Raw genomic sequence first — 11,607 nt, 5'->3', positions numbered from 1 at the left:
GTCTTAGGCAGTTCTGTTTTATTCTCTATTAGGGCATTTGCCACAAGTCAGTCACCACCCCACCTCTCACAGATATTTCTGCATAAGCCAGAGGGAGAGCCTGTGGAGCCTGGTGGAGAAGCTCCAAAAAGGACCTTTCTGGGTCCTGGGAAGACAGGAAGGTTTTGATTGGAGCTGAGACAGGAAATCCCAGGGACAGAAGCACTGCTCTGCTTATGCTGTTGCAGAACTCCTAAGCTGGATGCACCCAACAGAGCCTCGAGGGTTTTTAGAAATTTCTGCTGCCTCCTTCAATTAACCCAAAGCCATTGTTTTGGGTCTTGCTGGGTCCAGCTGTGCATGGCAGGAACCCAACCTGGGCAGCACAAGGAAAGCCCTGGGATGATGGAGCTTTACAGAGCCCTCTGTGGAAGCAGCTCACTTGAGATATGAGCACAGACCACAGCTCTCCTAACCCAGGCTGGGCAGCAGGCAGCTATAAACAAGTCAGTTATAGAATGATTATCCTTGATCTACTGATTCTCCCCATCAGAGAAATACACTGCCTGGTATCATATCAGCTCTGTGTAAGGGGCAAGGGGCCAGCTGGATGGAGAATCAGCTCAAGACCAGGCTAGAAGATAATACCTTGAAATAGCACTGGCTCTTGACTGGTTTAACAGCTTGATCTGATTCATCTGTTCAGCCAGTGCAGCACCAAGACAGTGGAAGAAAAATAAGTCATGCTGAAAAATTAGTGCAACTGGCCTCACACATGAGAGAACACAAACAGGTTGAAAAAAGCCAACAAAAATCCCTTTCCAGTTTGCAGGGACTGCATGCAGCTGTGCACCAGGACCAGGACTCTGGAAAACCTGCTCTGTGCTAGCCAGGAATCCCCATCTGCAGGGGATGACAGATGATACAGCTGCCTGATTTGCAGGAAGCAATGAGAGGCAGTAACAGGGTTAGACCATCACTGCATGGTTCTGACCCCCTGCACCCCAGCTGCACCAGGCTCCCTGCAGTCCCTCTCTGCCTCCAGCAGCTGGGATGCCACTGCAGTGCCAGGTGAAGGCATTTGGCAGCAGGCAGACATGAGTCATCTCACCTGCTGAAACTTCTTCCCATCATGGAGTCCTGCAAGCCCTCAGACAGGACAGTCTGCATCCCCATCAATTCTGGGCGTTGTGAAGTCGATATGGAAAACCTGGCAGGTGGAGCTGATGCTGTCGCCTCATTTTGAGCTCCTCTGAACTGTCCTGGTCTTCTTGGCTTGAAGGCTCTGTGCTGGTTTTAATGGGGCTTTCATGAACCTTGTTTCAGGAATGAGCACAGCTGCTGGTGGTGCAGCACCCCAGGGACCACCCCTGCCTTTTTCCAGAGCACATCAATGGAGCAGGGCTCTCCAGCTGCTCTGTGGGCTTGGTGTGAAGCTGTGAGGTTTGTGAGGGACTGAACTGCCCCCCTGGTGCAGGTGTGAGTAACAAAGGAGAAGGAGAAAAAGGCTGAGAATCAAAGAAAAATAAAATAGCAATAAAAGATCAACCCTCCTGTTCATGCAGTGTGAGAAAGTACTAATGGTTAACTCACTCTCACTGTGGAGCAGAAGGAAAAAATGGAATTGCAGAGGAAAAACGAAGTTTACCTGGCAAAGTAAATTTGTCATTCGCTCTGCCAGATTACTGCTGTTATTCGCTCTTCACTCTTAGAGGGATAAAGAGAAATCGTGCAAATGACCCTGGGCTGCGGGCACAGCCCCCTCCGCACACACACACACACAGAGGATGCAAACACAGCCTTTGAAATTCAGGAGGATAATTGATGCTGTGACGGTGGAAGCCCACGGGACTCCTGAGGGAGCTCAGGTATAAAAGGCAGAGATGAAGCTCCCTGGCAGCCAGAGGACACCGGGGAGCTCCGGGAGTGCCCGCCCTGCCCAGCACAGCCCTGCGGGCTCCCGGGGAGAACTCGGATCTGCAGCAGGGGAAGGAGCACCTGGGCAGGAGCTGGTCCAAGAAGAGCTTGTTTTCTCCAGGAACGGTAAGTGGGAGACTCTCTCTGTGCATTTAACAGGATAATGTCTAGTTGGAAGTTGAGGACAATTAAATTCCACTGAAATGCAATCAAAACTGGCATCAGGAATGAGCTTTGCCCGGTGCCTTTGTACCATATCAAGATTTATACCAACATGTTTTTGTACCAAGTTATAGAATGAAACAACAATTGAGCTACATCATAAATGCAAACCAATGGAATTATACTATAGATGAGCTTTATGAAACATGTTTAGATGAGCTTTATAAAACATGTTTAGATGAGCTTTATAAAACATGCTAGATGATTACCAGCTGTAGCACAGTTCTTCTCTTTTGCTATGTTGATGTGAGTTTCTTTTTCCCTGGCAAATGAGCGGTGTTTCACTCACCCAGCAATGAAACTGTGTTTGAGCCAAACCAAAGTGTGAGGAGGGACACAACTCTGTGCCACAGGTAATGCAAAGCCAGTCTGGGCACAGGGAGGCACTTGAAAGGATTTCTGCTTTTCTAATGCCGCATTTCAGGCTATGAAAGTTTCAGCTTTATAAAACAGCAGGCATGGCAAAAGCTTCATTTCATCTACACAGAGGTGTTTTGAAGACTGCTCAGGTTGAGGTTTCAGAATTGGCCAGAGGCAGTTACCCAGCCCTCCAACATCACTGTCACAATGCTGCTGTTCCCACTGCACAGGATGGAACAAAGCTATTACACTTCATCTGCTGGAATGGTGCTAAAAGCTCTTCATCTTAAGGGGGATTTATTTATTAATCATTTTTTCACATGCTGCCAGAATGGAAAGGGAAGGTGTCCCTCACCTCAGGAGAATTTTGAAGGTGACAATGTTTTGCAGAGCTGTCAAGCTGCCTGCACACAGGGTGACACTTCCATTTCCCAGCTTCTCTTCTGAAATAGCAGACACATCTGGGAAGGGATGTAGAACTTTCATTTCTGGTTTATTCCTGAGGGAAAAAGGGAGACAGATGTACCCCAAAATCTGGAAGCAGGCTGTAGCTAAGGGAGAGAAGACAAAGCAGGATAGGGGAAGAAGAACAAAGCCAGAAACAAAGAAAAATAATTTCAAAGAAACTAATAGTAGAGAAATTAAAAAAACCCTCAAATGTTCAAAAAGCAATTCTATAGAAAAATCCAACATTTAAAGAGAAGCCAGAGACAGAAGGAAAGTGATAATCAGGGCTGTGTCCTAGGAAGGGGAAGCAGACAACATTGGGCATTTACATTGGCACTTAACTTCTCAGCTCACATAGAAGCTTCTCTAATACTGATTAAATCTCCTGGCTGGCACTTTCTATAGATGCTGGTCTGATGGTACCCACTGATAGATGCCTTAGATAATTTCCTCTATCTAGAAAGATCTGACTTGGGATTTTCTTGAAGATATTTAGGGAAGAGGCACAGAAGCAGCATGTCTTTCCAAATTCAAATGAAAAAGTCAAAAAAGAAAGGGAAGCAGGGGATTTGTTCTAAAAGCAGAAGTCCTGTACATCTATCAAAGTCCCTCTAAGCATTCCTTGGCTCTTTGGGGGGCCAAAGTGATTGTGCAGGAGGAGGAGATGCCCCCCATGAGCACAAGGAGCTTTGCAGGAGCTACAGTGCTATTCCCAGGGGAAAGGCTGGGGAAGCTGCTGGTCCCATCTGGGAGCACAAGTAACTGCAAACAGAGCCTGGGTGAGAATGACTTTGTGATAAGAAACCCCATTTCTTGGAGGGACACCTCTCCATGTCTGTCTGTGCACTTCGGGCACTGCCACTGATTCTGTTATTAACTCACCTGGTGTCAGCATCAGCCCCACCTGCACGAGCTCCTGAATCAGCCTCCCCCTCTCTGTGCTGCCCTGTTCTGTCCAAGCAGAAAGGAGAGCTCACTGATGGTGTTTGCCAGCAGAGAGCCTCCCCCCATGGGTAAAACCCACTCCTTCAAAGTTCACTTGAGCCATCAGAAGTCCAAGCAAACCCTTTCCATCTGGAAGCTGCTCCTTTTACAGGAAGTCTCGTTATACATTTGGAAGAGGGATTTTTCCCCTCCTCTTAGGGAGATCAAACACCTTTCTGCTCTTTTCTTGTGTATAATAAGATAGGGAACAGGGAAACTTGGTATTTTAAAGGTTCCTATCCACATTCTTAAAGAACCTTCTTTGAGCAAAAGATAGTCGCTTTCAATGGAAGCTGGGGAAGAGAGGCATTCACTGAAATACCTTCCTCCTGTTGCTGCTTCCAGGGACAAAAGCTCGGCATTCAGCTCGGCATTCAGCCCCGGAGGGTGGGTGACCCCGGGCCACTCTGGCCTGAGTCATCCTCAGCCCTTCAGCCCAGCCCAGCACACAAAAACTCCACCCACGGCTGAGCCCGGCTCACTGCTCCAAAGCTGGAGCTGCTCTCCAGAGCAGCATCTCAGCCCTTCCAAAGGGACATATTTCATATTTCAGTCCTGTCCCCTCTCCACAGCAGCATCTCAGCCCTTCCAAAGGGACATATTTCCATGTTCCAGTCCAGTCCCCTCTCCACAGCAGCATCTCAGCCCTTCCAAAGGGACATATTTCCATATTTCAGTCCAGTCCCCTCTCCACAGCAGCATCTCAGCCCTTCCAAAGGGACATATTTCCATGTTCCAGTCCAGTCCCCTCTCCACTGAAGGAACAGGCTGTGTTTTGTTTGGCAAACCAAGCCCAGCACTTGCCTTTGATAAATGGCTTTTTCAGGGGTACCGGTCAGTATTAACCCTCTGCCCAGGAGTTTTATTTGGATTTCCCTGTTTTTGCCCAGTCTCTGGGCAGCCAGTGAGGCAGCCCAGGCACAGACCTGTGCCCTGCAGGTGCAGCCATGAGGGCAGGGCAGAGGTGTTCCCAGGGCTGGCTGCAGAAGGTTCTGTGCAGGTTCCTTTCACATCCCTGCCAGCTGCTGGCCTCATCCAGGTGCTTTCACAGCCCTGCAGGGGTTCCTGGGGCTCACAGCAGCCCAAGAGGGAGCTCCAGGTCAGTGAGGGGCTCCCACAGCAGCAAACCCTGACAGAGCAGGCACCAGCTCCAGGGCATCACACCCAGGAGCTGCCCTCCATGGGGGCACCGTGCCACACCAAGACATCTCTGCCTTGGGAAGCACCACAGCCTCAGAGGAACATTTCCAGTCCCTTTGTGCTGAGAAATGAGCAGAGAGACTTCTGGAATTTGCAGACAACCCCAACATGGGAAGAGATGAGAATCTTGACTCCATGTTTCAGAAGGGTGATTTATTATATTATGATATATACTATAGTAAAAGAAAATTCTATACTAAAACTATACCAAAAGAATAGAAGAAAGGATTTCATCAGAAGGCCAGAAAGGAAAGAAAGGACTAGAATGGAATGATAATAAAATCTTGTGACTGACCAGAAAGTCTGAGACAGCTGGACTGTGATTGGCCATTAATTAGAAACAACCACATGAGCCCAATCACAGATGCACCTGTTGCATTCCACAGCAGCAGATAACCATTGGTTACATTGTGTTCCTGAGGCCTCTCAGCTTCTCAGGAGAAAAGATCCTAATGAAAGGATTTTTCACAAAACATGTTGGTGACAGGGACTGAGAACACCAAGGTGGAGCTTGGCCTCCCCTCAGTGCCCTGACTCAGCTGCTCTGCATTTTAGGTGACTCCAAGGGGTGCAAGATGCTGGACAAGGCCACCCTGCTCCTGTTCCTGCATTTAGTCACCTGCTCCATCTCCTCCCCTCTCTACCCAGCTCTCAGGTAAGTGCTGAGTGCTTTATCCACACTCTCACCCTGCCTCATCTCTGACCTTGCAGAATAAGCAGGTGTCAAACTAAGGTTGCCAGCACTTCTGAAAGCCAGATGAGCTCTAAATGTGTTTCTAGGCCTATTTCTCTGGCCTGTCTGAATTTTTTGGGTACAGTGCTGGGGTGGTTTCCAAAGCAGGCAGGCACCTGATGGAATATTTCAGCCCAAACAGTTGGGTTTAGAATTGAATGCTGAGTTCTATAAAGGGAAATCTGGCAATCTCCAGAGCAGGCAGCACCTCCAGCCCAAACACTGATAAAAACTTGTGGCTGCACGGCACTTGCACTGAAGTCAGAACTGCAGATATTCTAGAACATGAAATCTACAGATACCTATTAATATTTTAAGTATTTCCTTGTTGGGTCTTACAAGTTGCAACACTGATTTGTACCTCTACAACTCAACAGAAACCCAAAATTGAGCGTTGGCTTCTCTGACGTGGATTTGCAATGTCCCATAGAAGATGCCTTAGCCTTGTGCCAAAGGCATGGCACAATGACACCAGGAACAACAGTGGGATTCTGCTGGGAGCTCAGGGAGGGGGGTGTGTATTTGAGGCAGCTCTACAAACCATCCTCCCACTGCTGGGAGAGCTTCAGGGCAGTTTCTAGCTGGGGAGAGTGACAGACACTACTTGTGTCACTGCTGAGATGGGATGACAAATGGAGAAGGGACAAGCAGGAGAGTAGGGAATGATGGTTAAGAAGACTGAGCCCCAGCTGGCACCTGAGCACATCTCACAGTGTGCCTGGGGTTTCTCTTGCAGGTTCAGCCCAGGGCCGGTTGCTGGCAAGGCCATGAGCCTCCAGCTGCAGCACAGCAGCTCCCTGCAGAGCCACAGCCCCCTGGCAGAGGAGCAGGAGGAGGAGGGATTGTTCACAGACCCCGCTGAGAAAAGGTTTGTGCCTCACCTGCCAGCCCTGCTGCTGCAGAGAGTGCTGGTTACAGCCCAGGAGCAGCTCAGTTAGTCCCAGACCATCACCCATGTCCAGAGCCATGTCCTGCTGTCCCCACCAAGCAAGGACACACTGACAGGGGCAGGCTCACAGGCCCAGGGCTCCTGCAGGGAACAGATTCCCAGAGCTCTGTGGACAATTCTATCTCCAGGGATGCTAGAGCCTCTCCTTTCCCTGTCTGCCTGGAGACAGAGGATCATTATTTCTGTCTGAAGCACTGGGGACTCATCCCTAGAACTGTGGCACCAGCCCAGTGGTTTGTGCTTCCCTTACCTGTGGATTTTCTGGAGCCTGGGTGCAACCACAGGCTAGAGATGTGCTGGAGGCTCTGTCACCCTGTCCCAGACACAGCTCTCCCAGGAGGTGATGGTGCTGGTGCTGCTGCAGAGCACAGGGACAGCCCTGCCCCAGATATTTCCCTTTGCCTGCTGCCTCCATGTCAGGACTGAGCTCCCTCAAATCCTTTTACCCTCCAACACTAATGCAGTCCAACACTACCAGGTGTTTGCTGTGCTGACCTGCCCTGGAATGAGCCCTGTGACACGTGGGCTGTTCAGTTTTTTCTCACTGACAGCTCAGAGATCACCCTGTGCTTCCTTCCCTCCCCAGGATGCAGCGCCACGCTGATGCCATATTCACTGACAACTACAGGAAATTCCTGGGGCAGATTTCAGCCCGAAAATTCCTCCAGACCATCATTGGCAAGAGGCTTGGGTAAGCCCCAGCACCCTGCTGCCCTGTTGGGGCTGGGTTTTGCCTGTTACCCTGGGCAGAAGTGGCTGCCTTTCACTGCAGCAGAAGCAATCTCTCCTGCTGCTCCACGTCCCAAAGGGCATCCTGCCTCCCTACAGTCTTGGATACCCCTAATCACAGTTATCATTAAGCAGCCTAATTAATGCTTTCCTCCAAGGCTGTAAGCATCAGATCAGCTGAGAGTTCTGATGCAATACCAACAAGCAATAATGTTTGTGGATAATATTTGCAATGCTCCTTCACTGGTGGGGAACCTGTAGAATTTGCAGGCAACCCCAGCGTGGGAAGAGATGAGAATCTTGACTCCATGTTTCAGAAGGCTGATTTATTATTTTATGATATATATTACATTAAAAGAAAATGATATATTAAAACTATACTAAAATAATAAGGGATTTAATCAGAAGGCTAGAAAGGAAGGAATGATAATAAAATCTTGTGACTGAGCAGAGTCTGAGACAGCTGGACTGTGATTGGCCATTAATTAGAAACAACCACATGAGCCCAATCACAGATGCACCTGTTGCATTCCACAACAGCAGATAATCATTGTTTACATTTTGTTTCTGAGACCTCTCAGCTTCTCAGGAGAAAAATCCTAATGAAAGGATTTTTCACAAAATATGTCTATGACAGGAACCATTATCCCTGGCCTGGTTTGAACACAGAAAACAGCCTGTCCATTACCCTTGGCTACTTAGATCACTGACTGCCACTGAACAAGAACAACTGGTCAGATGCAAGCCAGCCCAATCCATCTTCTAACAAAGCAGCAAATACAGTGACCAGTTCCTTGCTGAAATTAAGCAGAGTGTCCTTAGGCTCAGTCCCAGCAGGCTCCCTTTCTGTGCTGAGCCAAACTTGGAGTGAGGGACAAAAAAGCATCTCAGAAACAAAGAGGTTTCTCATCTTCCCCCAACAGAAGCAGCGAGAGCAGCGCAGGGGAAGGGCTGCAGGAATTCCTGAGCCGGCGCCAGTCCGACAGCATCCTGATGGACAGCCAGTACCAGCAGCAGATGGTGCTGAGGGACTTCCTGGGAGCCATCCTGCAGAGCCACAGGTGGGTGGCAATCAGGTCCTCCTCTGCTCACTGCAGGAGCACACCCAGCTCCTTATTGCTGCCTGCCTCCCAGGGGTGAACCTACTGCATTAAGGGTCATTTCAGGAGCAGTCAGGGAAAGAACGAGGCTGAGCTCACAAGCAGGGTGCTGATAAGAACAGCCTGTCCTGAGCCAGCCTGCACCACACAGCAGCACATCACTGCTGTCTTCTCAGCCTTGTCATCCTGTCAAATAGTAGCAGAAAAGAGAATTTCTCTCTTGATGCCAATGATGCCATCCCTGTCTTCCTTGACAGGCCTCAGGACATTGACAGCAGTGGGCTAGAAGGCTTTCCCAGCACCTTGGCCAAGCTCATGTAAATATTTCTCCCTTTTCCACCTCCCCACACTCTGGTGAGTACCATTCCCTGCTCAATCCTGTGCATAACTCACTGCTGCACTGCTCAAGGTTTGAAGGCTCTCCTTCAGCAATGCCAGCTCCCACTGCTGCCCATGAAAAAGATGCTTGCTGCAATTTAAGGGGGGGAAAAAGCTCCCATTCAATATTGCCAAGTACCTAAAGCCCTGCTAGACTGAACAGACAGAACACAAGTGCTGAAGAAGCTGCATGTGGATGTCTGGGAACAGGCTTGCAGCAGCCTTGCAAAGCCATCTGAGATGGAGTGCCTGAGGGTCTAGCCCAGGCTCAAGGCAGACAAAATCTTTCTCCAGCAGCAGAACCTGTCTCTAGGTCCCTGGGACATGTCAGGTTTTCCCTGTACTGGACAGCAGAGAAAGTTTTACTGTTTTCTGTATCTCTCACTCCTGAAAACAGTCAGCTGGAACTTGAATTATGCTCTAAGTCTTGCCATTCCTGGGGGAATGAGTGCCAGCACACCATCCATCCTCAGGAATCCCTTCACTTGATCTGCTGTCCCACAGAAATGAAGCCTGTCCAATCCTGCCAGCACAATACAAAGGGGTGTGGAGAGATCAGTGTGCACACTGAACAAAAGAGGGGCTGGGGAAGAGAGGGAAGATCAGAACTCTACATAAATCACACAGCTATGAGAGCATAATATTCCAGCATCTCCCTTGCCAAGCCTGACTTGGTTACCTTTCCACAGAAAAGGTCAGTCAGGAAAAGCCTCCAAAGGATGAAAAAATTTCTGTGTGTGCTTATGAAGTTTTCTGGTAATTCTCTTTTCCCTCCTCTTTCTGTCTAGAATAATTCAGAGCTCATGGACCAAACTGTACAGTGAGCCCTTCGTGGCAGTGAAGACACTCCCAGATGTGAGCAGCTGGAAACTGATGCATACACTCCTCAGATCTGATCAAAGGAATGCAGTGCTGAAGCACTACTTAATTTACTCCAGTCTTTACAATTTAACTCCCCTCTTGAAATACTGCTCTGTACTAAATCAGGAAAAACCCCACCTCTGTGGTTTAACCTCAGGCTGCTTTACACAGAGACTAAAACAAGTGATACACTTGTAATCCTGGGGACATTCTGGCTGCTAATTAAGGTTTCAAATCACAAAGTATGGCAAAATTTCTGCCAAGTCATCTTTGTTCAAGGGCCTGATTAATAAATATGAGGCCACCAAAAGGCACCTTTAGGCAACTTAGTAAATTGATTACAGCGTTCTCTAAATTGATGCTGATGGCACAGCCACACACAGCAAGGATCAGGGTGAGGTGAGGGATGAATTCACACATCTCCCATTCATTGGAAGCACTGCCCAGGGCTGCTGCTGCCTGCCTGACACAGAATGAACTCTAAAATGCTCAGCTATGGTTCCTGCTCAGCCTTGAGGAGTTCAAGCTGAAGTTACAGCTCTGCCAGAGCTAAAGGAGATCCCTGTGCATCAGATGGGGCTGTCACTGTTTCAACTCAACCTCCTGTTGCAGCTGTGAATGTTTTACAGGGAGTAAGTTATAAGCCCAGTGATCTCATACAGCTCCTTGCTCCTTCTCACCCCAATCCCCCTGTTGTTTGTGTAATAATTATGTCTTCAGAAATGTAAATATCACCAGGATGGGGTCTGGTCTCCCATCAGAGCAGGAAATTAGAGTTGTTCTAAATAAACCTGTCCAACAGCAGGTCAAGATGGCTCTTTTGTTGAGACCTTAGTTTCTTGAGGAAGATGCTCCTCAGAGACAACTGTCAGGTGCACCAAGGATGACTCAAAACTGGGCTAACAAAGGCACCAGCTCCAGAACCAATAACACCACAAGGATGGAACCACAATGATCTATATAATATACATACACATCACATGTTGTGATATATATCACAATACAAATGTGTGTTAAGGCCTAGGAAGCCTTCCCTCCTTGCACTCCAACATTTCCACGTTAGTTTGCAGTAGTTACCATCTCATTTTTCCTCAGGTGCCATGTTTTAGAATAGGAGGCTCCAGTGTGCATGGAAATGATTTCATCCTTGCACCAACCTGTTAAAGCCTGTTCAGGTTTTACAATTCCAGCTCTAGGGAGGTGTTACAAACCACCCAGCAGGATGGGGAACACTGAGAGGATGCTGAGGGAGAGCAGTGAAGCTGTGACAGCAGCAGGAGCACTAAAGGGTAAGTGCTGCCCTTCCATGGGCAGGCAGCTGCCAGAGCCATCCTCCTGCTCCACAGTGCAGAAATACACAGAAGAATTACCTGAGTAGCCTAGTCCAAAATGGATTTCTAAACATATCCTGTAACAACACACTCAAAGCCATGAGGACTTACTCCCTCCAAGAAAAGGAATTTCAAAAAATGAAGATTCCTAAAGCAGAAAGTAGACAAAGTAGCAAGATGAATTTAAACTCTGTTAAGTGGCATAAAAGGCATATGCAAACATTGGATTGGATACTGCCAATAAAATCAAAACCCTTTCAAAAACATTTCAGAAAGTGTTTGGGTGATTAAGTCTGTGATTAAATGGATGGGTGAGTGTAGCTATTTGGAATAAAAGAGATTCTTTGGAGGTTCAGTTTGCTTCAAAATGAGGAAACAAATGCTCAAACTCTGTGAGATTAAATATAAAAACAAACA

At 48.1% G+C, this 11,607-nt stretch overlaps 1 protein-coding gene across 1 annotated transcript; it reads left to right on the top strand.

Annotated features, from left to right (window-relative positions):
* Positions 1–1,604: 1,604 nt before the first annotated feature.
* On the top strand, positions 1,605–11,358 carry GHRH (growth hormone releasing hormone). Its single transcript, XM_054644612.2, has 7 exons — positions 1,605–2,022; positions 5,665–5,764; positions 6,579–6,710; positions 7,378–7,482; positions 8,444–8,581; positions 8,878–8,974; positions 9,787–11,358. The coding sequence occupies exons 1-6, from the start codon at positions 1,863–1,865 to the stop codon at positions 8,939–8,941; spliced, it is 699 nt and encodes a 232-aa protein (XP_054500587.2). The 5' UTR covers positions 1,605–1,862; the 3' UTR covers positions 8,942–8,974; positions 9,787–11,358.
* The last annotated feature ends 249 nt before the right edge of the window (positions 11,359–11,607 follow it).

This window comes from Agelaius phoeniceus, chromosome 17, assembly GCF_051311805.1.
Source record: "Agelaius phoeniceus isolate bAgePho1 chromosome 17, bAgePho1.hap1, whole genome shotgun sequence".
NCBI classification, from domain to species: Eukaryota; Metazoa; Chordata; class Aves; order Passeriformes; family Icteridae; genus Agelaius; species Agelaius phoeniceus.
Note: the sequence above shows the minus strand (reverse complement) of the source record. Positions and strands in the feature narration are given on the sequence as shown.